This window comes from Coregonus lavaretus (genome assembly GCF_964263955.1).
Source record: "Coregonus lavaretus genome assembly, chromosome: 8".
NCBI classification, from domain to species: Eukaryota; Metazoa; Chordata; class Actinopteri; order Salmoniformes; family Salmonidae; genus Coregonus; species Coregonus lavaretus.
In genome coordinates, this window is record NC_139995.1 from 46,371,226 (window position 1) to 46,397,573 (window position 26,348).

General features: G+C 39.7%; 2 protein-coding genes across 3 annotated transcripts; both read right to left on the reverse strand.

Annotated features, from left to right (window-relative positions):
* Positions 1-866: 866 nt before the first annotated feature.
* On the reverse strand, positions 867-17,555 carry zmat1 (zinc finger matrin-type 1). Of its 2 annotated transcripts, none has more exons than XM_084166771.1 (7): positions 17,399-17,555; positions 14,148-14,251; positions 13,792-13,866; positions 13,335-13,482; positions 3,076-3,345; positions 2,755-2,845; positions 867-2,611 (listed from the first exon to the last, which is right to left on the reverse strand). In XM_084166771.1, exons 1-7 carry the CDS (start codon positions 17,538-17,540, stop codon positions 1,570-1,572), a joined length of 1,872 nt encoding a protein of 623 aa, XP_084022897.1. In that variant the 5' UTR covers positions 17,541-17,555; the 3' UTR covers positions 867-1,569. The 2 variants fall into 2 exon arrangements, with proteins under 2 accessions (XP_084022897.1, XP_084022896.1); XM_084166770.1 differs by having other exon boundaries at positions 14,148-14,254; positions 17,399-17,550.
* Positions 17,556-18,966: 1,411 nt separating this feature from the next.
* LOC311133356 (progonadoliberin-2-like) lies at positions 18,967-20,149 on the reverse strand (the record flags this gene model as incomplete). Its single annotated transcript, XM_084166857.1, has 3 exons — positions 18,967-19,005; positions 19,822-19,905; positions 20,012-20,149. 3 exons carry the CDS (start codon positions 20,147-20,149, stop codon positions 18,967-18,969), a joined length of 261 nt encoding a protein of 86 aa, XP_084022983.1.
* Positions 20,150-26,348: the final 6,199 nt, after the last annotated feature.

Sequence of the window (26,348 nt, forward strand, 5' to 3'; positions counted from 1 at the left end):
CAGTGTGTGCAAACCTGTTCAAGACCTACAGGAAACGTATGATCTCTAATTGCAAACAAAAGGTTTCTGTACCAAATATTAAAGTTCTGCTTTTCTGATGTATCAAATACTTATGTCATGCAATAAAATGCAAATTAATTACTTAAAAATCATACAATGTAATTTTCGGGATTTTTGTTTTAGATTCCGTCTCTCACAGTTGAAGTGTACCTATGATAAAAATTACAGACCTCTACATGCTTTAAGTAGGAAAACCTGCAAAATCGGCAGTGTATCAAATACTTGTTCTCCCCACTGTATGTATTCATTTATTATATCTGTGTCCATATTGCCCATGAGTTTCTAGTAGATAGACCATATGGTTCAAGAGAAAATAGCCTAATTAATGAAAAAAAAGCATCTAATCAACAATGGCATTATTTTCAATTAACTCTTCCAACTATTTACTTTTTTCACAACTGCCACCAGTTTGACACCAAAACATTGACAGCAAATAATTACATAGTAAAATAAATGAATATCATGCTGAAACCCTCATAATAAACACCAACGGTATTCACTAAGTTGATGGTTTATATTTAGGATAATTATTTACAGCTTTTTCAGTCTATTTAAATGTTTTATATTATTTAATTATTTCATATATTTTACATGTGATAAGGCCACACAGAGGTCCAGAGATTATTACAGACACCTGTGATAATCTGAAGTACCCAAATGGGTCAACAGATGTTTTGTGATAGATTACATAAAACCCTTGAAAGATTCAGTACCAAAATTATGGTATTTAACCGGTAAACTTAAAACGTTTCTAGTAATCTACCCTCCCTTTGTAACCCTATATAAAACACAGGAAAATCACGTTTATGACTGCACGGGGCCTTTAATGTCATTGCAACATTATATTATTTTGGGCTGTGAAGGGAGCTCTGTTACTTCAAAATGGGTCTTGCCGACAGAACGGATCAAACGTGCAATAGAGTTGTGTGTTGAGGTTGCCGACAACCTGACATATTCCTTGAACGCCCATCATCACTCTGTCAGAAGCATGTTATAGCAGACGTAATAAACAGTCATGGCAGCTGATGTGAATAAACTATGTTACGTTCATGACACAAACCCTTATTTTACACTAAGCTTATGGCTAGCCAGCTAGCATAACTACACTACAGCTTGTGTCATGACTGTGTAAAGTCAGTCGTCGTAAGCCAATGTTGTTGCCGTTTCCTTTTTATGACGTCTGGAATGTCCGGCTCGACAGCTGTAAAACCTGGAACATACTTAACGCGTTAAGACATCTAGTGACATCAACAAGAGCTGACAGTTGGTGAACATAAAAAAACAAGAACATGGGAGCTTGTTTGCTGCAAATTGTGATGGCAAAGGGAACGGTAACTTTTCTTCATGTGAGCCTACTTTGCTTTACAAAGTTTGGGAAGCACGTGGAACTTGGTTGCTTTTGTTCACGTTCATCAACTGTCTGCTTTTTATCATGTCACTAGACATATTTGCATTGAGTTTGTTCCTGGCTTTAGCCTTCAGATGGTGCGTTCCAGGAGGGTCTCTGCATCACAAGCCTATGATGGACTCATCCCATAGCTTTTCCTCCTCTGTCCTGGTGTCCACTTTCTCCTTCGTCTTCTTCTTGTCTTTCCTGTGTTTGGCCTTAGTCTCCTTGGCCTGTTCCCTCTCTTCCATCTCTTCCTGAATCTCAGCCTGAATATGCACCTCCTTCTCCTCTCCTTCTCCTCCCACCCTTTCCTCTGTACTCTCTTCTTTCTCCTGCTTCCTTCCTTCTTCTTCTTCTTCTTCCTCCTCCTCCTCTTCCCGGCGTTTCTTTGCCCTGTGTCCCTCCCTGTGACTCCTGCTACTATAGTGCAGTCTTTTTCTCCTCCTCCTCCTCCTCCTCCTCCTCTCTTCCTCCGCTTCTTCGTCATGCTCTCTTCCTCTTCTCCCTTCTGTGTCGTCGTCTCTTATATTCTTCCCTCTCCTCCTCCTCTTCCTCTCCTCCGAGTCCTCCTCTCTCGCCCTCCTCCCTCTCTCCTTCCTCATCTTCCTCTTCTTCCTCTCTCTGTGCCTGTAGTCACTGTCACTGCTGTCACTACTGTCACTGCTGCTGCTGTAGGAAGATGAGGACCTTGTGTAGGAAGAGGAAGAGCTTGAACATTCCTTGCCCCTCCCCCTGGCTTTAGGCCAGCCAATAAAGCCTGCTGGAGCAGATCCGGGGAGGAAGGGCTGAGGGAAAGTGTGGCCCCAGGCTGTCTGCTCATAGGCGCTCCCCCTGAACCCAAAGTGAGTGGGAGGAGCCTGATAGGGCGGGCACCAAAGGGGAGGAGGATAAAAGGTAGAAGCAGGATGCAGAGAGGTGAGAGGAAGAGGAGAGCGGGAAGAAGGAGGAATGCCCAAGGTGGTTTTATTCTGACTGTCAACCTTGCCAAGGTTCGCTCCTTCTCCTTCTCCTTCTCCCTCTTCCTCTTCCTCGGTAGCCCCGAAGCTGGTTTTTGGGGCTATCCCGCGGGCCTTCTGCACGTGGATGTAGTCAGCCAATTCATCTGCGAATGAATCATACACCTTCTTCTGAGACTTGCATAGGTCAACAACCTTCTTCTCTCTGTTGGGGCACAGGGTGAGAGCCAAAGGGTTACATATTTTGACATAGTGCAGAGATGATAACTTATAGTGAAAATGATCTGTTTTGGGGAAACAAAGTGAACAAAATGTATGAGGTCAAAATGAATGTGGTTGTCCTCTTACTTGATCTGGTGCTTGTTTCCTTGCATGTGAGCGTGGTACATCTCCACAGAGTCAAGCTTAATGTTACACACCGGACATGTAAAGGAGTTGGCTGCAGACAGAGGAAAAGTGGACAGAATAGTATAATTACTCCTCAGAGGAGACAGAAACCCACAACACACACCCATTTTGGGAGGAGACAGAGCTATTTGAGGGGTTAAAAGCCTTGGCCCAATTTCTCGGACAATTGCTTCCTTTCCTTTACTGGCATGCTTTCCTTTCCACCCATTTCATTGACCGGTCCATGACCACAGACAGACTGACAGCGTAGGGCATGGGTACCTTGTGCTGGGTCTTCTCCCAGGTCTTTGAGCAGCTGCTGGCGGGAGTGGTTCCTCTGGTGCTTGCGGCCAGCGTAGTGCTGCTGGGCCATGTGGGGGTTGTTGAACGAGGCGGCACACAGGCGGCAGTGCTTGTTAGGGTCACTCAGGTCCACAGTCTCTGAGGTGTTCTGGGGTCCCTTCCCCCCCTCCTCGCCCATTCCCTGGTCGGTGGCAGAGGCCTGGAGTGGGCCTGGTAGGACCAACCCGTGGCCCCTTTGAGAGAGAGTGTCTGATAGCAAAAGAGATATGTGTGGGTTCAGTTTTAACCACTGACTATAAGAGTATTAGATTACTTGTACTAACCTGTCTATTAGGCAGAGTGAAATAAACTTTAACACAATGAACACACTACCGTCATATAGGCAATACTAACCTGTGTATTAGACAGAGTGATATAGTCAGTACTAACCTGTCTATTAGACAGAGTGATATAGGCAGTACTAACCTTTCTATTAGACAGAGTGATATAGGCAGTACTAACCTGTCTATTAGATAATCATATAGGCAGTACTAACCTTTCTATTAGACAGAGTGTTATAGGCAGTACTAACCTTTCTATTAGACAGAGTGATATAGGCTGTACTAACCTGTCTATTAGACAGAGTGATATAGGCAGTACTAACCTTTCTATTAGACAGAGTGATATAGGCAGTACTAACCTTTCTATTAGACAGAGTGATATAGGCAGTACTAACCTTTCTATTAGACAGAGTGTTATAGGCAGTACTAACCTTTCTATTAGACAGAGTGATATAGGCAGTACTAACCTGTCTATTAGACAGAGTGATATAGGCAGTACTAACCTTTCTATTAGACAGAGTGATATAGGCAGTACTAACCTGTCTATTAGACAGAGTGATATAGTCAGTACTAACCTGTCTATTAGATAATCATATAGGCAGTACTAACCTTTCTATTAGACAGAGTGTTATAGGCAGTACTAACCTTTCTATTAGACAGAGTGATATAGGCTGTACTCACCTGTCTATTAGACAGAGTGATATAGGCTGTACTAACCTGTCTATTAGACAGAGTGATATAGGCTGTACTAACCTGTCTATTAGACAGTGTTATAGGCTGTACTAACCTGTCTATTAGACAGAGTGATATAGGCTGTACTAACCTGTCTATTAGACAGAGTGATATAGGCTGTACTAACCTGTCTATTAGACAGAGTGATATAGGCTGTACTAACCTGTCTATTAGACAGAGTGATATAGGCTGTACTAACCTGTCTATTAGACAGAGTGATATAGGCTGTACTAACCTGTCTATTAGACAGAGTGATATAGGCTGTACTAACCTTTCTATTAGACATAGTGATATAGGCTGTACTCACCTGTCTATTAGACAGAGTGATATAGGCTGTACTAACCTGTCTATTAGACAGAGTGATATAGGCTGTACTAACCTGTCTATTAGACAGAGTGATATAGGCAGTACTAACCTGTCTATTAGACATAGTGATATAGGCTGTACTAACCTGTCTATTAGACAGTGTTATAGGCTGTACTAACCTGTCTATTAGACAGAGTGATATAGGCTGTACTAACCTGTCTATTAGACAGAGTGATATAGGCTGTACTAACCTGTCTATTAGACAGTGTTATAGGCAGTACTAACCTGTCTAGTAGACAGAGTGATATAGGCTGTACTAACCTGTCTATTAGACAGTGTTATAGGCTGTACTAACCTGTCTATTAGACAGAGTGATATAGGCTGTACTAACCTGTCTATTAGACAGAGTGATATAGGCAGTACTAACCTGTCTATTAGACAGAGTGATATAGGCTGTACTAACCTTTCTATTGGACATAGTGATATAGGCTGTACTCACCTGTCTATTAGATAGTGTGATATATGTAGGCTGTACTCACCTGTCTATTAGATAATCATATAGGCAGTACTAACCTTTCTATTAGACAGAGTGTTATAGGCAGTACTAACCTTTCTATTAGACAGAGTGATATAGGCTGTACTAACCTGTCTATTAGACAAAGTGATATAGACTGTACTAAACTGTCTATTAGAGAGGGTGATATAGGCAGTACTAACCCGTCTATTAGACAGAGACATATAGGCTGTACTAACCTGTATATTAGACAGAGACATATAGGCTGTACTAACCTGTATATTAGACAGTGTTATAGGCAGTACTAACCTTTCTATTAGACAGAGTGATATAGGCAGTACTAACCTGTCTATTAGACAAAGTGATATAGACTGTACTAAACTGTCTATTAGAGAGGGTGATATAGGCAGTACTAACCTGTATATTAGACAGAGACATATAGGCTGTACTAACCTGTATATTAGACAGTGTTATAGGCAGTACTAACCTTTCTATTAGACAGAGTGATATAGGCTGTACTCACCTGTCTATTAGACAGAGTGATATAGGCTGTACTAACCTGTCTATTAGACAGAGTGATATAAGCAGTACTAACCTGTCTATTAGACAGAGTGATATAGGCAGTACTAACCTGTCTATTAGACAGAGTGATATAGGAAGTACTAACCTGTCTATTAGACAGAGTGATATAGGCTGTACTAACCTGTCTATTAGACATAGTGATATAGGCTGTACTAACCTGTCTATTAGACAGAGTGATATAGGCAGTACTAACCTGTCTATTAGACAGAGTGATATAGGCTGTACTAACCTGTCTATTAGACAGAGTGATATAGACTGTACTAAACTGTCTATTAGACATAGTGATATAGGCTGTACTAACCTGTCTATTAGACAGAGTGATATAGGCTGTACTCACCTGTCTATTAGATAGTGTGATATGTAGGCAGTACTAACCTGTCTATTAGACAGAGTGATATAAGCAGTACTAACCTGTCTATTAGACAGAGTGATATAGGCTGTACTAACCTGTCTATTAGACAGTGATATAGGCTGTACTAACCTGTCTATTAGACAGTGTTATAGGCTGTACTAACCTGTCTATTAGACAGTGTTATAGGCTGTACTAACCTGTCTATTAGACAGAGTGATATAGGCTGTACTAACCTGTCTATTAGACAGAGTGATATAGGCTGTACTAACCTGTATATTAGACAGTGTTATAGGCTGTACTAACCTGTCTATTAGACAGTGTTATAGGCTGTACTAACCTGTCTATTAGACAGAGTGATATAGGCTGTACTAACCTGTCTATTAGACAGAGTGATATAGGCTGTACTAACCTGTCTATTAGACAGAGTGATATAGGCTGTACTAACCCATCTATTAGATTGTGTGATATACGTAGGCAGTACTAACCTGTCTATTAGACAGTGTTATAGGCTGTACTAACCTGTCTATTAGACAGAGTGATATAGCTAGTACTAACCTGTCTATTAGACAGAGTGATATAGTCAGTACTATCCTGTCTATTAGATAATCATATAGGCAGTACTAACCTTTCTATTAGACAGTGATATAGGCTGTACTAACCTGTCTATTAGACATAGTGATATAGGCTGTACTAACCTGTCTATTAGACAGTGATATAGGCTGTACTAAACTGTCTATTATACAGAGTGATATAGGAAGTACTAACCTGTCTATTAGATAATCATATAGGCAGTACTAACCTTTCTATTAGACAGAGTGTTATAGGCAGTACTAACCTTTCTATTAGACAGAGTGATATATGCTGTACTCACCTGTCTATTAGACAGAGTGATATAGGCTGTACTAACCTGTCTATTAGACAGAGTGATATAGGCTGTACTAACCTGTCTATTAGACAGTGTTATAGGCTGTACTAACCTGTCTATTAGACAGAGTGATATAGGCTGTACTAACCTGTCTATTAGACAGAGTGATATAGGCTGTACTAACCTGTCTATTAGACAGAGTGATATAGGCAGTACTAACCTGTCTAGTAGACAGAGTGATATAGGCTGTACTAACCTGTCTATTAGACAGTGTTATAGGCTGTACTAACCTGTCTATTAGACAGAGTGATATAGGCTGTACTAACCTGTCTATTAGACAGAGTGATATAGGCAGTACTAACCTGTCTATTAGACATAGTGATATAGGCTGTACTAACCTGTCTATTAGACAGTGTTATAGGCTGTACTAACCTGTCTATTAGACAGAGTGATATAGGCAGTACTAACCTGTCTATTAGACAGAGTGATATAGGCTGTACTAACCTGTCTATTAGACAGTGTTATAGGCAGTACTAACCTGTCTAGTAGACAGAGTGATAGAGGCTGTACTAACCTGTCTATTAGAGAGGGTGATATAGGCAGTACTAACCCGTCTATTAGACAGAGACATATAGGCTGTACTAACCTGTATATTAGACAGTGTTATAGGCAGTACTAACCTTTCTATTAGACAGAGTGATATAGGCTGTACTCACCTGTCTATTAGACAGAGTGATATAGGCTGTACTAACCTGTCTATTAGACAGAGTGATATAGGCTGTACTAACCTGTCTATTAGACAGAGTGATATAGGCTGTACTAACCTGTCTATTAGAGAGGGTGATATAGGCTGTACTAACCTGTCTATTAGACAGAGTGATATAGGCAGTACTAACCTGTCTATTAGACAGAGTGATATAAGCAGTACTAACCTGTCTATTAGACAGAGTGATATAGGCTGTACTAACCTGTCTATTAGACAGAGTGATATAGGCTGTACTAACCTGTATATTAGACAGTGTTATAGGCTGTACTAACCTGTCTATTAGACAGTGTTATAGGCTGTACTAACCTGTCTATTAGACAGAGTGATATAGGCTGTACTAACCTGTCTATTAGACAGAGTGATATAGGCTGTACTAACCTGTCTATTAGACAGAGTGATATAGGCAGTACTAACCTGTCTATTAGACAGAGTGATATAGTCAGTACTATCCTGTCTATTAGATAATCATATAGGCAGTACTAACCTTTCTATTAGACAGTGATATAGGCTGTACTAACCTGTCTATTAGACATAGTGATATAGGCTGTACTAACCTGTCTATTAGACAGTGATATAGACTGTACTAAACTGTCTATTAGACAGAGTGATATAGGCTGTACTAAACTGTCTATTATACAGAGTGATATAGGCTGTACTAACCTGTCTATTAGATAGTGTGTGATATAGACTGTACTAACCTGTCTATTAGACAGAGACATATAGGCTGTACTAACCTGTCTATTAGACAGAGTGATATAGGCTGTAATAACCTGTGTATTAGATAGTCATATAGGCTGTACTAACCTGTCTATTAGACAGTGTTATAGGCTGTACTAACCTGTCTATTAGACAGAGTGATATAGGCTGTACTAAACTGTCTATTATACAGAGTGATATAGGAAGTACTAACCTGTCTATTAGATAATCATATAGGCTGTACTAACCTGTCTATTAGACAGAGTGATATAGGCAGTACTAACCTGTCTATTAGACAGAGTGATATAGACTTGTACTAACCTTTCTATTAGACAGAGTGATATAGGCTGTACTAACCTGTCTATTAGACAGAGTGATATAGGCTGTACTAACCTGTCTATTAGACAGAGTGATATATGCTGTACCAACCTGTCTATTAGACAGAGTGTTATAGGCTGTACTAACCTGTCTATTAGATAATCATATAGGCAGTACTAACCTTTCTATTAGAGAGAGTGATATAGGCTGTACTAACCTGTCTATTAGACAGAGTGATATATGCTGTACTAACCCGTCTATTAGACAGAGAGATATAAGCTGTACTAACCTGTCTATTAGACAGTGATATATGCTGTACTAACCCGTCTATTAGACAGAGTGATATAGGATGTACTAACCTGTCTATTAGACAGAGTGATATAGGCAGTACTAACCTGTCTATTAGACAGAGTGATATAGGCAGTACTAACCTGTCTATTAGACAGAGTGATATAGGCAGTACTAACCTGTCTATTAGACAGAGTGATATATGCTGTACTAACCCGTCTATTAGACAGAGTGATATAGGATGTACTAACCTGTCTATTAGACAGAGTGATATAGACTGTACTAACCTGTCTATTAGACAGAGACATATAGGCTGTACTAACCCGTCTATTAGACAGAGAGATATAAGCTGTACTAACCTGTCTATTAGACAGTGATATATGCTGTACTAACCCGTCTATTAGACAGAGTGATATAGGATGTACTAACCTGTCTATTAGACAGAGTGATATAGGCAGTACTAACCTGTCTATTAGATAATCATATAGGCAGTACTAACCTTTCTATTAGAGAGAGTGATATAGGCTGTACTAACCTGTCTATTAGACAGAGTGATATATGCTGTACTAACCCGTCTATTAGACAGAGAGATATAAGCTGTACTAACCTGTCTATTAGACAGTGATATATGCTGTACTAACCCGTCTATTAGACAGAGTGATATAGGATGTACTAACCTGTCTATTAGACAGAGTGATATAGGCAGTACTAACCTGTCTATTAGACAGAGTGATATAGGCAGTACTAACCTGTCTATTAGACAGAGTGATATAGGCAGTACTAACCTGTCTATTAGACAGAGTGATATATGCTGTACTAACCCGTCTATTAGACAGAGTGATATAGGATGTACTAACCTGTCTATTAGACAGAGTGATATAGGCAGTACTAAACTGTCTATTATACAGAGTGATATAGACTGTACTAACCTGTCTATTAGACAGAGACATATAGGCTGTACTAACCTGTCTATTAGACAGAGTGATATAGGCTGTACTAACCTGTGTATTAGATAGTCATATAGGCTGTACTAACCTGTCTATTAGACAGTGTTATAGGCTGTACTAACCTGTCTATTAGACAGAGTGATATAGGCTGTACTAACCTGTCTATTAGATAGTGATATACGTAGACAGTACTAACATGTCTATTAGACAGAGTGATATAGGCTGTACTAAACTGTCTATTATACAGAGTGATATAGGAAGTACTAACCTGTCTATTAGATAATCATATAGGCAGTACTAACCTGTCTATTAGACAGAGTGATATAGTCAGTACTAACCTGTCTATTAGATAATCATATAGGCTGTACTAACCTGTCTATTAGACAGTGATATAGGCTGTACTAACCTGTCTATTAGACAGAGTCATATAGGCTGTACTAACCTGTCTATTAGACAGAGTGATATAGGCTGTACTAACCTGTCTATTAGACAGTGATATAGGCTGTACTAACCTGTCTATTAGACAGAGTCATATAGGCAGTACTAACCTGTCTATTAGACAGAGTCATATAGGCTGTACTAACCTGTCTATTAGACAGAGTGATATAGGAAGTACTAACCTGTCTATTAGACAGTGATATAGGCTGTACTAACCTGTCTATTAGACAGAGTGATATAGGCAGTACTAACCTGTCTATTAGACAGAGTGATATAGGCAGTACTAACCTGTCTATTAGACAGAGTGATATAGGCAGTACTAACCTGTCTATTAGACAGAGTCATATAGGCAGTACTAACCTGTCTATTAGACAGAGTGATATAGGAAGTACTAACCTGTCTATTAGACAGTGATATAGGCTGTACTAACCTGTCTATTAGACAGAGTGATATAGGCTGTACTAACCTGTCTATTAGACAGTGATATAGGCTGTACTAACCTGTCTATTAGACAGAGTGATATAGGCAGTACTAACCTGTCTATTAGACAGAGTCATATAGGCTGTACTAACCTGTCTATTAGACAGAGTGATATAGGCTGTACTAACCTGTCTATTAGACAGAGTGATATAGACTATACTAAACTGTCTATTAGACAGAGTGATATAGGCTGTACTAACCTTTCTATTAGACAGAGTGATAGGCTGTACTAACCTGTCTATTAGACAGAGTGATATAGGCTGTACTAACCTGTCTATTAGACAGAGTGATAGGCTGTACTAACCTGTCTATTAGACAGAGTGATATAGACTATACTAAACTGTCTATTAGACAGAGTGATATAGGCTGTACTAACCTGTTTATTAGATAGTGATATACGTAGGCAGTACTAACCTGTCTATTAGACAGAGTGATATAGGCTGTACTAACCTGTCTATTAGACAGAGTGATATAAGCTGTACTAACCCGTCTATTAGATAATCATATAGGCTGTACTAACCTGTCTATTAGACAGAGTGTTATAGGCAGTACTAACCTGTCTATTAGACAGAGTGATATAGGCTGTACTAACCTGTCTATTAGACAGAGTGATATAGGCTGAATTAACATAATGTCTATTAGACAGTGTGATATAGGCTGTACTAACCTGTCTATTAGATAATCATATGGGCAGTACTAACCTTTCTCTTAGACAGAGTGATATAGGCAGTACTAACCTGTCTATTAGACAGAGTGATATAGGCTGTACTAACCTGTCTATTAGACAGAGTGATATAGGCAGTACTAACCTGTCTATTAGACAGAGTGATATAGGCTTGTACTAACCTTTCTATTAGACAGAGTGATATAGGCTGTACTAATCTGTCTATTAGACAGAGTGATATAGGCAGTACTAACCTGTCTATTAGACAGAGTGATATAGGCTTGTACTAACCTTTCTATTAGACAGAGTGATATAGGCTGTACTAACCTGTCTATTAGACAGAGTGATATAAGCTGTACTAACCTGTCTATTAGACAGAGTGTTATATGCTGTACTAACCTGTCTATTAGACAGAGTGATATAGGCAGTACTAACCTGTCTATCAGACAGAGTGATATAGGCTGTACTAACCTGTCTATTAGACAGAGTGATATAGGCAGTACTAACCTGTCTATCAGACAGAGTGATATAGGCTGTACTAACCTGTCTATTAGACAGAGTGATATAGGCTGTACTAACCTGTCTATTAGACAGAGTGATATAAGCTGTACTAACCTGTCTATTAGACAGAGTGTTATATGCTGTACTAACCTGTCTATTAGACAGAGTGATATAGGCAGTACTAACCTGTCTATCAGACAGAGTGATATAGGCTGTACTAACCTGTCTATTAGACAGAGTGATATAAGCTGTACTAACCTGTCTATTAGACAGAGTGATATAGGCTGTACTAACCTGTCTATTAGATAATCATATAGGCAGTACTAACCTTTCTATTAGACAGTCATATAGGCAGTACTAACCTGTCTATTAGACAGAGTGATATAAGCAGTACTAACCTGTCTATTAGAAAGACATATAGGCTGTACTAACCTGTATATTAGACAGAGTGATATAGGCAGTACTAACCTGTCTATCAGACAGAGTGATATAGGCTGTACTAACCTGTCTATTAGACAGAGTGATATAGGCAGTACTAACCTGTCTATTAGACAGTGATATAGGCTGTACTAACCTGTCTATTAGACAGAGTGATATAGGCTTGTACTAACCTTTCTATTAGACAGAGTGATATAGGCTGTACTAACCTGTCTATTAGACAGAGTGATATAAGCTGTACTAACCTGTCTATTAGACAGAGTGTTATATGCTGTACTAACCTGTCTATTAGACAGAGTGATATAGGCTGTACTCACCTGTCTATTAGACAGAGTGATATAGTCAGTACTAACCTGTCTATTAGACAGAGTGATATAGTCAGTACTAACCTGTCTATTAGATAATCATATAGGCAGTACTAACCTTTCTATTAGACAGAGTGATATAGGCAGTACTAACCTGTCTATTAGACAGAGTGATATAGTCAGTACTAACCTGTCTATTAGACAGAGTGATATAGGAAGTACTAACCTGTCTATTAGACAGAGTGATATAGGTAGTACTAACCTGTCTATTAGACAGAGTGATATAGTCAGTACTAACCTGTCTATTAGACAGAGTGATATAGGCTGTACTAACCTGTCTATTAGACAGAGTGATATAGGCAGTACTAACCTGTCTATTAGACAGAGTGATATAGTCAGTACTAACCTGTCTATTAGATAATCATATAGGCAGTACTAACCTTTCTATTAGACAGAGTGATATAGGCAGTACTAACCTGTCTATTAGACAGAGTGATATAGTCAGTACTAACCTGTCTATTAGATAATCATATAGGCAGTACTAACCTTTCTATTAGACAGAGTGATATAGTCAGTACTAACCTGTCTATTAGATAATCATATAGGCAGTACTAACCTGTCTATTAGACAGAGTGATATAGGCTGTACTAACCTGTCTATTAGACAGTGATATAGGCTTTACTAACCTGTCTATTAGATAGTGTGATATACGTAGGCAGTACTAACCTGCTGGCTGGGTGGTGGGATAGAGGCCCTTTCTCCTCATCTTCTTGGCGTGGACCTTGCCGTCGTAGTGGGAGCGGGCCACCACCGGAGAACTGAACACCATGCTGCATAGCTCACAGAAGCGGTCCTTGTCCATAGTGATTCCTCTCTGCTCAACACAACATCAGACGCCCACACTCATAATGGTAACAATAACATGATAGTCCTTAACCCTTCAGAGGAAGTAACAATAATGCTCTCTAGAAGCTTATCGATTTCACCTGGATCGTGTTGGACCCTTTACTATAACACTTTAGGGTTACGATCATGGCATTCTGATGGTTGGAACGTCAACACAATGCCTAGTTGTGATTTCATCGTGATTGGGTTCATACAATTGTTACTAGAAGCTGGATGTACACACACACACCAATGCAAATAACATTGTGTCAAGGCATCTGTTCCATCAAAGTCTTACCTGGAAGTCTTTACTTCGTTTCTCATCTTTCTTGGTCTGCACGTAGAGTCTCACTTTCTGGGCATGCTTCTTTCCCTGCATTCAGAGGAGGAGCTCAAACTGTACAGTTGGCTAACAGTAAGACATTCAACTCGTAAAATGAACACACTAAAATATGATGAGGAAGATAGATGGTTTCTGTTGAATTAAACTTGGGTTGGTGGGTAGACAGACACATTGGTGGCGGGTGGAGCGAGTTACCCCCAAACAATGTCAAGTGCGTTGAGACCTAAAGGAATGTACTGTTTAAATGTTATTGGTTATCATAATTAAAACACAAGTGTTGAGACGTGGAAGACGGACACACACTCACATACCTCGTAGTGTGCAATCCTCTGGGACACGAACAGCAGAGAAGCCTCACACACATGGCAGTGGCTGTCCGTGAAGAGACCCTTCAGGAGGTCACTTTCTCCCAAGTCTGCTGGGAACAGAGAACACTCCTTTAACATTTTTGAATGTTCAGAGAACATTCTGAACAAAAAACTGCCTGGATGAAAGGCAATATATTCACAAGACAAATGAAACCCTCAAAACAGAAGATAAATATTTTTTCAAGTGTACCATGCTGTGAAAAATAGAGCATATCTGTTGATGTTATGATTGCATGAATCACTGTGTGAAATGGATAATAAAGTTGAAAGAAAACACAAAAGAGAACTTGGGACATAATCAAGCCAAAAATAAAATAACTATGAAACATTGAGGTTATTGAAAGCAGCATCTGAGTTAAGAGTGACCATAGGTCTTCACTCAAGTCAACATCTTAGTCCATGTGTGCAGATGAATGAGAAAATGTTTGGACATTGACAGAATGGAGAGGGCAGGTTGTAAGAGTAGGGAAATGTGACCATTTCGTGGGGAGACTGAAACTATGAAGTACAACTATAAAGAACCAACCTCACTACTCAAATACAATTTTCTCGACCCAACGACTGCCAAACCTGAGTCTTGCAATATATCAACGTCAGTCTTTGTTGCAAGTGAATTTCCCCACTAATGTTTAAATGTTCATGTGTGACCTACAGTAACACTAATGCACTACTTTGATTCATATTAGATTGATAAGTTGTAATGTAATTCGGGGGTCATTAGGACCTTTTCTTCTGATAATTTTTACAACAGAACGTAGACAAATCACCGCTTCCACATAATGTAGACACTGATATGGTGCTGGAGATCATGAATGTGAGGTTAGAAAGTGGTGCCCCTTTAAACACAAGTGTTGAGACGTCCAATGACTGGAACAAATTGCAAAAATCTCTTAAGCTGGAGACACTTATCTCCCTCACTAACTTTAAGCATCAGTTGTCAGAGCACCTTACTGATCACTGCACCTGTACACAGCCCATCTGAAATTAGCCTGCCCAACTACCTCATCCATATATTGTTATTTATTTTGCTCATTTGTTCCCCAGTATCTCTATTTGCACATCATCTCTTGCACATCTATCATTCCAGTGTTAATACTAATTGTAATTATTTTGCACTATAGCCTATTTTATTGCCTTACCTCCATAACTTGCTAAATTTGCACACTGTATATTATATGTATTTCTGTTGTATTTTTGACTTTGTTTTGTTTTACCCCATATGTAACTCTGTGTTGTTTTTATCGCACTGCTTTGCTTTATCTTGGCCAGGTCGCAGTTGTAAATGAGAACTTGTTCTCAACTGGTTTACCTGGTTAAATAAAGGTGAAAAAAATAAAATAAAATAAAAAAATGCGATAAACTGGTATGAAAATCAGTGAGTCTAACCTACTGTGTCGATTGCGTAGGGTGAGAGATCAGTTCATTACATGTACAGTATCTTCTTCACTACATAATATATTCCAAGTGTCAGCTGTCGGAACCCATAACACTCTTACTCACTATCACTTTTACTGAATTGATCATTCCAAATGTTGTCAAGGCTCATTCTGAAATATAATAACAGAAAGCAAAAAATACTGCATGCAGACAATGTATAATGTACACTACCATCTTCCTTTAGAAGGAAGGTCTGAAATTGAATTAACAGATGTGGCTGTAACTTTGGGTGAGGACAATGCACTGTTCCTCTGCCTGGTCACAAATAATGTTAACTGTATCCCGATCATAAACCGTAAAGTAGGCCTTAAAAACACTACTCATAATGTTACTGATAACTTATCTGTCTTGATTATAAAGTGCCCATATTTTGCCTTGACTACACTCACTGACATACAATATGATGATTAATTCATGCCTGTGTCAAACCAACACGTCATTTGCACTAGCATCTCTAAAGCATTCTCACACGCTGAAATATTAATTTCTAAATCAGCTATGTTTCCTTTCCCACTTGTTGGCTCTCCTAATTTTGAGATGACTGCATGGAGAACAATGATTCACCGGCAGGCTACATCCCAGGTTCATTGATGCATGCCAGTGCTTGAATCTTGGAGTTATAAATCTTCGTTTCAAAACCATCTACAATCTCATGGAGAATGAACTAAGTGCACTTAGTGCTATTGCTGCCTCTAGAACTCACAATGGCTATTGCTTCCACAACCTTCACTTTCAAAATGTCCAATAAAGAAACTGGATTTCTACACACATATACTACTTTAAAGTACAGTACTTACCAAATGTTAACCGCACCCTTTAGTGATGGTAAACAAGATAGCAGAAATAGAACAGAACTTGATGTTCAGAAGGTTTGAACACCAGCGTGTGGGCATTTTCAATATGGCTGATGTGAATTGACAAAAATTGCATTAAAGTCCCTTACTACGATTTACTACTGCACAAGTTATATAGTTATATTAAGTATACTTCTAAAAAGTATAGCAATGGAATGAAAACAGCTGTTTGTTGGTGTTGACAACCTATTGGTATTGCATACTCTCTCCAGACAGTCATATTGAGCACTGTGTGTAGAGATAGCCTAGGCTATGCCTAATAATGTAATTGAATGTAATACTACACAAGTCAAAAAGTTTCACAAGAGGTAACACGCTGTAACATTGTTTAGCTAGTTAGGCAGCAAAGTTTTGAATAAATTAGCCAATACCCTATTTCAAGACTGGTGACCCAGGCAAGACAAAAAATGTTTTCCTTGCTGTGTATAGTAGCTAGTTTCTTAACCCATGCACCGGTTCTGATTGAATAGGAGTTGAATAACTAGTTAATCATTTCGTGCTAACCCATCCAATGTGACAGCAACTGTAGTGGGGGGATTGTGCTAGCAAATTGGCTTCAATGCAATGGCAGCTATTTTAGGGCCTCCCAGTCCAGTGGGTCCTAGCTAGCTAACGAACGTATAGCTAATAGTTAGATAGCAGAGTGATTACAAGGATATGCGCAAAACGACGTTCAAATGGGAAAGACACGCTTGTTAACTGACGGAAAGTAGTCCTATCGGATAACTAGCTAGTTAAAGTTGATCTCACCATAGGCTAAAGTGCCTAATTCGACATTTAACAGCTAGCTAGCTCGCTAACTTTGAGAACGCCCTTAGCTAACGTCAGCATTGCTAGCTAGCTTGCTACGAACTGGGCATCAATTCACCAGACGCTGTAATTTCACGTTCTTAATGAACTCACCTTCAATCTGTGAACTATTGGTATTATTAGTGTTTATTACTGTGTCAGCATCTGATACAGAAGCAACGTTATGAGTCAAAATAATGTTATTTTCAGTATCTGACTCCGCTAGCAGCGGGGCACAGATACATCGCTCCTCCATCTTTCTTCCTATCTGAGCAGCGCATGCGCAATGTGTCGATAAATGTTCGCAGAACATGAGAACCTTCTTTACTTTCTGTAAAGTTAGAGTTTTGGTTTGACTGGAATTCTGTGTGCTCAACTTGAATATAATAACTGAGAACCTTTTACTCTATTGTTTATGTTTTTCTGCTCATTTGTATTTTCAAATCATGTTTTCAAAAGAGGTATTGTTACTCTATATATACTGAACAAAAATATAGACGCAACATGCAACAATTTCCAAATGTTTACTGAGTTACAGTTCATATAAGGAAATCAGTTAATTTAAGTAAATTCAATAAGGCCTAATCTATGGATTTCACATCACTGGGCAGGGGCGCAGCAATGGTGGGTCTGGGAGGCCATAGGCCCACCCACGTTGGAGCTAGGCTGATCCATGGGGAGCCAGGCCCAGCCAATCAGAATGAGTTTTTCCCCACAAAAGGGCTTTATTACAGACAGAAATACTCCTCAGCACCCCAATCCCGTGGTCTTCAGTTGTGAGGCCGGTTGGACGTACTGCCAAATTCTCTAAAAAGACATTGGCGGTTCCTTATGGTGGAGATATGAACTTTCAATTCTCTGGCAACAGCTCTGGTGGACATTCCGGCAGTCAGCATGCCAATTGCACACTCCCTCAAAACTCCAGACATCTGTGGCATTGTGTTGTGTGACAAAATTGCACATTTTAGAGAGGCCTTTTATTTTCCCAAGCACAAGGTGCACCTGTGTAATGATCATGCTGTTTAATCAGCTTTTTGATATGCCACACCTGTCAGGTGGATGGATTATCTTGGCAAAGGAGAAATGCTCACTAACAGGGAAGTAAACCAATTTGTGCACAACATTTTAGTGAAATAAGCTTTTTGTTTGTGTGGAAAATTTCTGGGATCTTTTATTTCAGCTCATGAAACATGGGACCAACACTTTGCATGGTGCGTTTATATTTTTGTTCAGTAATATAATATATTATGCCATTTAGCAGACGCTTTTATCCAAAGCGACTTACAGTCATGTGTGCATTAATTTTTACGTATGGGTGGTCCCGGGGATCGAACCCACTACCCTGGCGTTACAAGCGCCATGCTCTACCAATTGAGCTACAGAGGACCACACCTATTATTTTATTTGAATCAAATCAATTGAAGAGGACAAAGATGAAGACATTAATAACAAAATAGATACTTTATTACAGGAAATGGCATGTGTATGATGTTACATCTGTAATTGAGTCTACAGCAGAAAAAAGGGACAATAAAGAGGGTGCAAGGGTAAAGGAGTGATGCTACATTATTATCAAAATGGATAAACCACGAAATTGGATCAAAGGACATAAGATTAGAATAGAGGTCATATGAAATAAACAGATAGACAAGGAAGGATTTAAGTCAACCACAGTTGATAGGTTACTTTCTCTTCTCGAATTCTCTGGCCAGAGCATCCAACTGCAAAGAGAGTAACACCACATGAAGACATGAATTACATGTGCAATATACATTTTTCCTCCACTATTCACCCCCCCCCCCCCCCCCCCCCCCCCCATTTCCACCTCTATGCAGCATGATTGTAACACCTGTAGATACAATACACATTTATACAAATAAATACTATGCTCACACACTACTGGCCTTTTATTATTCTCCTTTGACACAGGCATTCAGTAGGGCACAACATTAAAGGGTGGCAGGTAGTCCAGCGGTTGGAGCATTGGGCCAGTAACTGAAAGGTCACTGGTTCAAATACCCGACCAGTCAAGGTGAAAAAGATGTCCATGTGTCCTTGAACAAGGCACTTAGCCCTAATTTGCTCCAGGGGTGCCATACTACTATGGCTGACCCTGTAAAACAACACATTTCGCTGTATGTGACAACGAAACATATTATTATGGAACGTTCAGATAGAAATACATTATGTACAATAAACATGCCTCTCTGACACATTGAATAAGGATTCAAATTCCCTGGCCTATATGAATGCCACCTGATACATTATCATTACATTACTGTACTACTGCCTTCCCGCCCTTACAAAAATAGCTTGCCGTTTTGAAACTGCTGTAAAAGTGCAGTAACTGCAGTCAACTGTGGTATTTTGGATACAGAATAACTGCACTCTAACTGCAGTTACACTGCAAAATTACTGCAGTAAAAAAATGGTGTTATTTTGGACGTAGTATTTGCTGCATACTGCAGTTATACTGCACTCTAACTGCAGTTATACTTCACTTTGACTTTTTTTCGTAAGGGCGCCCCTGCACTCACAAGAATGTTCTTAAGGATGTTCCTTCGCTGTGGTCTCAGGTAGCTGCATTCTCCTGCCTCACAGAGTTTAATCTCCTCTGAAATCTGAGAGAGAGAGATAATAGAATGATTGTGACACAAATGGCTACTGTGTGTTTTACGCAGATGTAATATCTATTTGAGTCATTGCGATTGTAGTATTGTGACCCACCTCAGAGGTGGTAAATGAGTCCAGTTCCCTCTTGCCTCCTGGGTACCAGCCATGGGACCAGTGCTGGGAGGAGGACAGCTGGGCTCCCAGACACAGCAGCAGCCCCAGCATCAACACCAGCCTAGCCACACTCACCATCACTGGAGCTGGAGAGAGAGGGATGGAGAGATGTAAGGAGCGGGAGGGTGTGGGAAAGAGAGCATGAGACACCTGTCAGGCTTGCACACCTTTCACAAGGAAAGAAAGGGAGGGATGGGGGATCATTATTCATGCCTCGGGAACGAGAGAAAGTGATAGAGAGGGGGGAGAATACTGTGAAGACCCTAGAGCTCTCAAGGGAATTAATTCACTTGGAACTACATGCTTGCCTTAGTCTCGTAAACCTGACCCTAGGCAACAGCAGTGGTGGAAAAAGTACTAAATTGTCATACTTTAATAGAAAATGACTCAAGTAAAAGTGAAAGTCACCCAGTAAAATACTACTTGAGTAAAAGTAAAGTAAATATACTTAAGTATCAAAAGTAAATGTAATTGATAAAATGTACTTAAGTATCAAAAGTAAAAGCATAAACCATTTCAAATGCCTTCTTTTTTTTAATTTTATTGACGGATAGCCAGGGGCACACTCCAACACTCAGACATCATTTACAAGCGAAGCATTTGTGTTTAGTGAGTCCACCACATCAGAGACAGTAGGGATGACAAGGGATGTTGTCTTGATAAGTGTGTGAATTGGACCATTTTCCTGTCAAAATGTAACTAGTACTTTTGGGTGTCAGGGAAATTGTATGGAGTAAAAAGTACATTATTTTCTTTAGGAATGTAGTGAAGTAAAAGTAAAAGTTGTCAAAAATATCAACAGAAAAGTACAGATACCCCAAAAAACGACTTAAGTAGTACTTTAAAGTATTTTTACTTAAGTACTTTACACCACTGGGCAACAGTAGCATTGGATACCTTGTGGGAGGCAACCGTCTGTCTGCTTGCCTTGGGGTTAGACAACCGGGGGTTGAACATCCCCTGTGGCCGTACCTACTGCTACATGGTCGCTACATTGGTGTCAAAAGTGTGACGGCGGCGTCTGATCTGCCAGGCAAATGAGGGTAATTATTCAAATCTTAGTGAAGAGGCACGATTGGAGAGGCAAACAGCAAAAAGCAACAACAAGCCTTAAAGTTTTTTTGTGTGCAGCTCATAACTTCATTTTATGCACGATAAATATTTAATCCAATACATTAATCATATTTATACACAGGGAAAAAAATCTCCACAAACAAATACAGTAAAGTTCATAGACCATCATTGGTTAAAGAAAATTGTGATAAATAAAAAAGTATACCAGTTTCATTTAAGGACCAAAGGATTGACAGCAGTCCCATATAGATTGCAAAATAGTTAGGAAGAGATTTTTGACGTACCGATTCGATGGCAAGTGGTTTATGAACTGATACGTAAAACGAAGCCGGATTCAAAACTTGAATTTTTCAATTTAAATTATTATACAAAATTCTTGCTACCAATAGAATGTTATTTATATGGGGAATACAATCTTCCCAGCTCTGCAGATTTTGCTGCGAAGAGACAGAATCATTAGATAATTTATTTTGGTACTGTCCATTTGTAGCTTGTTTTTGGTCACAGGTCCAGGAATGCAGATAGCACTACTGGGTGATCAATTGATCAATAATATAATAATACTTTTAGCAAAAATGTTTATTTTTTAAATTTACAATCTGTAGTAACAATGAGAATAGAACGGTTCAGAACTTTTGTGAAACATCACAGTCCAGTTAAAAAATATATGGCAAATAGAAATCCAATATTAAGTGTTAAGAGATAGATGGGAGGGGTTGGGGGTTGGGACTAATAACAACTAATAACAACAAGATAACTCATGTAAAACATACTGTGTCCATAATAAGTATATACATGTTTATGTTTTGTTTTACCCCATATGTAACTCTGTGTTGTTTTTATCGCACTGCTTTGCTTTATCTTGGCCAGGTCGCAGTTGTAAATGAGAACTTGTTCTCAACTGGCTTACCTGGTTAAATAAAGGTGAAATAAAAATAAATAAAAATAGGTTATAGGTTGAGAACTTTTGTGAAAGAGCACAGTTTGAAAGATATGGCATATAGAAGCAAACCGGATGGACATCATGAAAATGATCGGAGAGGTTGAGGGTAGAGGAAGTTCAGGAGTAAAAACAGACAAAATAGAACTATTGTAAAATTGACTGTCCATAAAATGTATATAGTATGTATATGCTGGAAGTAGAGGCCTAAGCGTTGTTGTTCACTAGTTTACTCCAATTAGGGGAGGGGTGGTGGGGTTGGAAAGTAATTAAGGAAACTATATTAAAAAAGAAGGATGTGTATATATATGTATGTATATGTATGTGTATATGTATGTATGTATGTATGTGTGTATGTATGTACATATATATTAGCGAAAAAAATATATGGGGGATTGGAAGTGATGCAGACAATTACATTGATGGAAGTTACAATCTATCTGCAATATTAAAGCTGATCTACCCCCTAATTTTTTTAAAAATTAAAATAAAATAAGATATACAGTAAAGTTCACAGTGGGTTTCAAAGATCAGTTTCTCATTGGCAATTGTTGTGGTAATTTCTTCTCAAGATTCCACTTAGAAAGGCACGTTAACAGTGTAATGTTAGGATGTTTTAAAAACGTCTAACTCCAAAATATATACTGGTACTGCCACCACTCATTCACCATACAATGGAACCAATAAATGTAGCTGTCTATGGGTTTAATGTATACTTCATACAAAGCATCAAACCTAAAGGAAATGCTAAAATCCTTTCCAAGAGCTAACTTTTTAACCCATTATACCAAATAGCAAAAATCATAGCAATCCTTACCTTAGATCCTCAGTCTGATAATACCTGTTGTATGGAATCGGTTATCACTGTTGATGTCCACCAAGTCTGTCTATGTGTGCTCGCTGTTCACTTCTGCCTATTATTAACCTGTTGGTATACAGCAACTCAGTGACAAATCACTTTTCCTGAGGCGACGATGAGTGTTGTAAGCCTCCTCTTCCTCCTCAATTTATGTCCCCACCTCAAATGCCCCTACTACCCTCCCCTCCCCTCCCTCACCCTACCTCCCCTCGCCCCGCCCATCGCTGACCCCATTGCTCCTTTCCCTCCCAGCGGTCAGCTCAGCGGTGTTTAGGGATGTGGGGTGTGCGTAAGATCCGCTCAATTCCAATTATCATCTCCAAATAGTCCTGACCTCCCCTGGGATGTTCGTCCTGTCTGTACCTAATACCCCCCCCCCCCCCCCCCCCCACCCCCCTCCATTACACCCCCCAGCCAGCCTGCTCCCAGCCACCAAAATCAATACATTGACGTGGTTTACTATAAACATCATGCGGTTGGATGAATCCCGTTCTGTCACTTCATGACTTTCTCACATCTTCTTTACACATCACATTCATGGAAACATTTATTGGAAGACAAATTTCAACTGGACTGATTCAGATTTTGTCAGTTGCGTTCAGATTTTGTCAATTGCGTTCAGATTTCAGAACTGTGGAGGACACAGACAATCTGACAAAACCTGAGACTAACGAAGATTGAACACATCGAATCTTCAATGTTTCTCAACCTTGTTATATCAGGGACCGGCAAGCTATGGTCCTTACTTTACCAGGGACTGGCAACCGGTTGTCCTTCCTGCTTAGAGGGACACCTACAACTAGCACTTGAGAACTGACAAATTGGTGTAATTTCGCTAACAGTCTGTGGGACCGGTCAACAACATCCTAGGGTCCAGTGTTGGTTTGCAGACCGGGGGTTGAGGATCACTGACCTAGGCCAAATCCCATTTCCTCTGTATTTGCCCCTGCTTAAAGTGGTGCCGTGGCCTGTCACGCGCCCTCCATCACACCCGAGTGACCGCCAGGACACTTTGACCATGGGGACACCGGATGACAAGCAAACACGACCACGGGTAAACACACCAGCTGCCACCATCTCTCTCTATTCCAGTCTGACAGGCCTTTTTGACTTGGGTGAGGGGGTATCAATTGGGGACTGGCAAATGTTAATGTTTAAAATGCATAGGGGTGTTCCTATCGGGCGGTTGATTGACAGTGTGTCTTCTTGCCGTTGACTTAGTTAATCTGCTGACTGACACGGGGATGCCAGCATGAGGGGGGCGCAGGAAGCAGGAGGACATGACGGAGCGCTGCATGAGTCACCGAGGAGAATTAGTCTCGCCCGCCAAACCTTCCTGAGATGCGGCCCGCGAACGGAAGCGGAGAACCTGGGCCGTATTCACAAAATGTCTTAGAGTAGGTTCAGTTGATCTAGGATCAGTTTTGCCTTTTAAACCATAATGAAGAGGGGGGACCTGATCCTAGATCAGCACTCCTACTCTTAGACGCTGTGAATAGGGGCCCTGGACCTTATCAAGGGTGTGGGACGGTCAAGTTGGATCTTGCAGAGATGGACAATTCCAGTCCTGGAGAGGGCTGTAACAGGGTGTGTAGGCTTTTGTTCCAGCCCAGCGCTAACACACCTGATTTAGCTAATCACTAATCCTAATCTTCAGATTAGACCATGATTAGTTGGATCAGCACTGCGAGTGGCCTTCCAGGCAGGGGCGTCATGCACCCCAAAAATCTAAGGGGGGCACAAAGTATGTAAGGATGGCTGGGTGGTGGAAGTTGGAGAATTTAGAAATGTTCTAACACCTGAAAGTATTTTCCTGCAACCTAGTCATAATCATTATGCTTACTTCTGTCAAAAATATGTTTATTTTTCTGCATATCTAAGCATACCTCGAACTGTCTAGTGGTTATATTTTTAAAGAAACTAAATATGCTTCTCTGTATCTCTGCTAAAATCTGGGTAAGAGATTGAAAGGAATGTGAGTCTTATCAGTACATTTAGTTATTGCTCGCTTTTCTAAAGTCTACCAACCTTGCCAGCAGGCATGCCAGCTAAATTAGACAAGCTAGCTACTCTAACTTGATTGATAGCCTGAAATGGCTTCTTGGTAGCTAGTTACGAGGTTGGGAACCTATCTGGGCTAGCTAAAGCCAACTTCATAAAATTGCTATGTGGCTAGTAGTATTAGAGAAACAAAAACAAAACATATATTTGTCCTGTTTAAAAATGTGAGGGGACCATGCCCCTGTGGGCATGACGCCTCTGCTTCCAGGTCCAGAATCCTCCCATCCCTGCAGGACTAGCTTCAATCAAGTGCTTACTCCAAGCTGTAGAATCTAGATAATGTATTATCTGGTTATGGACCACAGGAGGTTGGTGGCATCTTAATTGGGGAGGACGGGCTCGTTGTAATGGCTTGAGCGGAATCAGTGGAATGGTATCAAATACATCAAACACATGGTTTCCATGGGTTTGATGCCATTCCATTCACTCTGTTCCAGCCATTATTAAGTGCTGTCTTCCCCTCAGCAGTCTCCAATGTTATGGACTATTATAACATTCAAATATTGTTTCTATCGCTGTCTTTACACACATTCCAACACAACCCCTGCTGCAGTGGGTAATGTAATGAGAAATGCAGCATGAATATTTGATTGAGGGTAAGGGTTAAACTCTTAACTGAAAAGCAAGTCCAGACAAACCCTCAATAACAGTGCATAACCTGGATGTGCATTGGGGCACATATCAGTCATCATCATGCAGTGTAATTAGTCTCAGAACAGGGTTGTGTTCAGTAGGGAGAAATCATTTCGAAATGGCATTAAAATGGGGAGGCCTGTCCTTCTCAAATCACAGATTTCCATTTTCCATTATAAAAAGTTTTGCTGTGACTTGCCCTACTGAACAGAACACATGTTAGAAGACTTGGTTCAATTCCAGTATTGAAGATAATAGTATCAATGTTGGGATTGGTGTTACTACTGAACATCAGATTTCACCAGATAATGCTGTAGGTAATAAACAAATAACACAAAATCTCAAGCATTTTATTAGGTTTAAACAATATCTTGCTTAGAAAGGCCATTTGGCATTATATAATTATATATAATTTTATAATATATATAATTATATATACATATATTCAATTTATTTTTTATAACAAAACACTAGAAAACAAAACAGATGCAAATAAAATATAGGATTTTCTTAAAACAATAATAATACCAAATTAAAAATAGCAAGAAAAACACAAAATATCTCATTCATCTCTAAATGGTCCCAGTACAGTTAATGTACAAAAAAATAAAAATAAAACATAAACTAAAAAGCAAGGCAGCAGACAGGAATGAAATTATGTTCAGAAGGGAGTGGGGCAGTGCCGGATATAGGGGAGACCAAACCAGCCC

Coding starts and splice junctions, on each gene's coding strand:
- zmat1 (XM_084166770.1), bottom strand. CDS start 17,540: ATGGAGGAGCGATGTATCTGTGCCCCGCTGCTAGCGGAGTCAGATACT. Junction 13,483..13,791: donor AACGAAGTAAAGACTTCCAG/GTAAGACTTTGA, acceptor TGTGTTGAGCAG/AGAGGAATCACTATGGACAA. Junction 2,846..3,075: donor GGGAGAAGACCCAGCACAAG/GTACCCATGCCC, acceptor CTCTGTCTGCAG/CCAACTCCTTTACATGTCCG.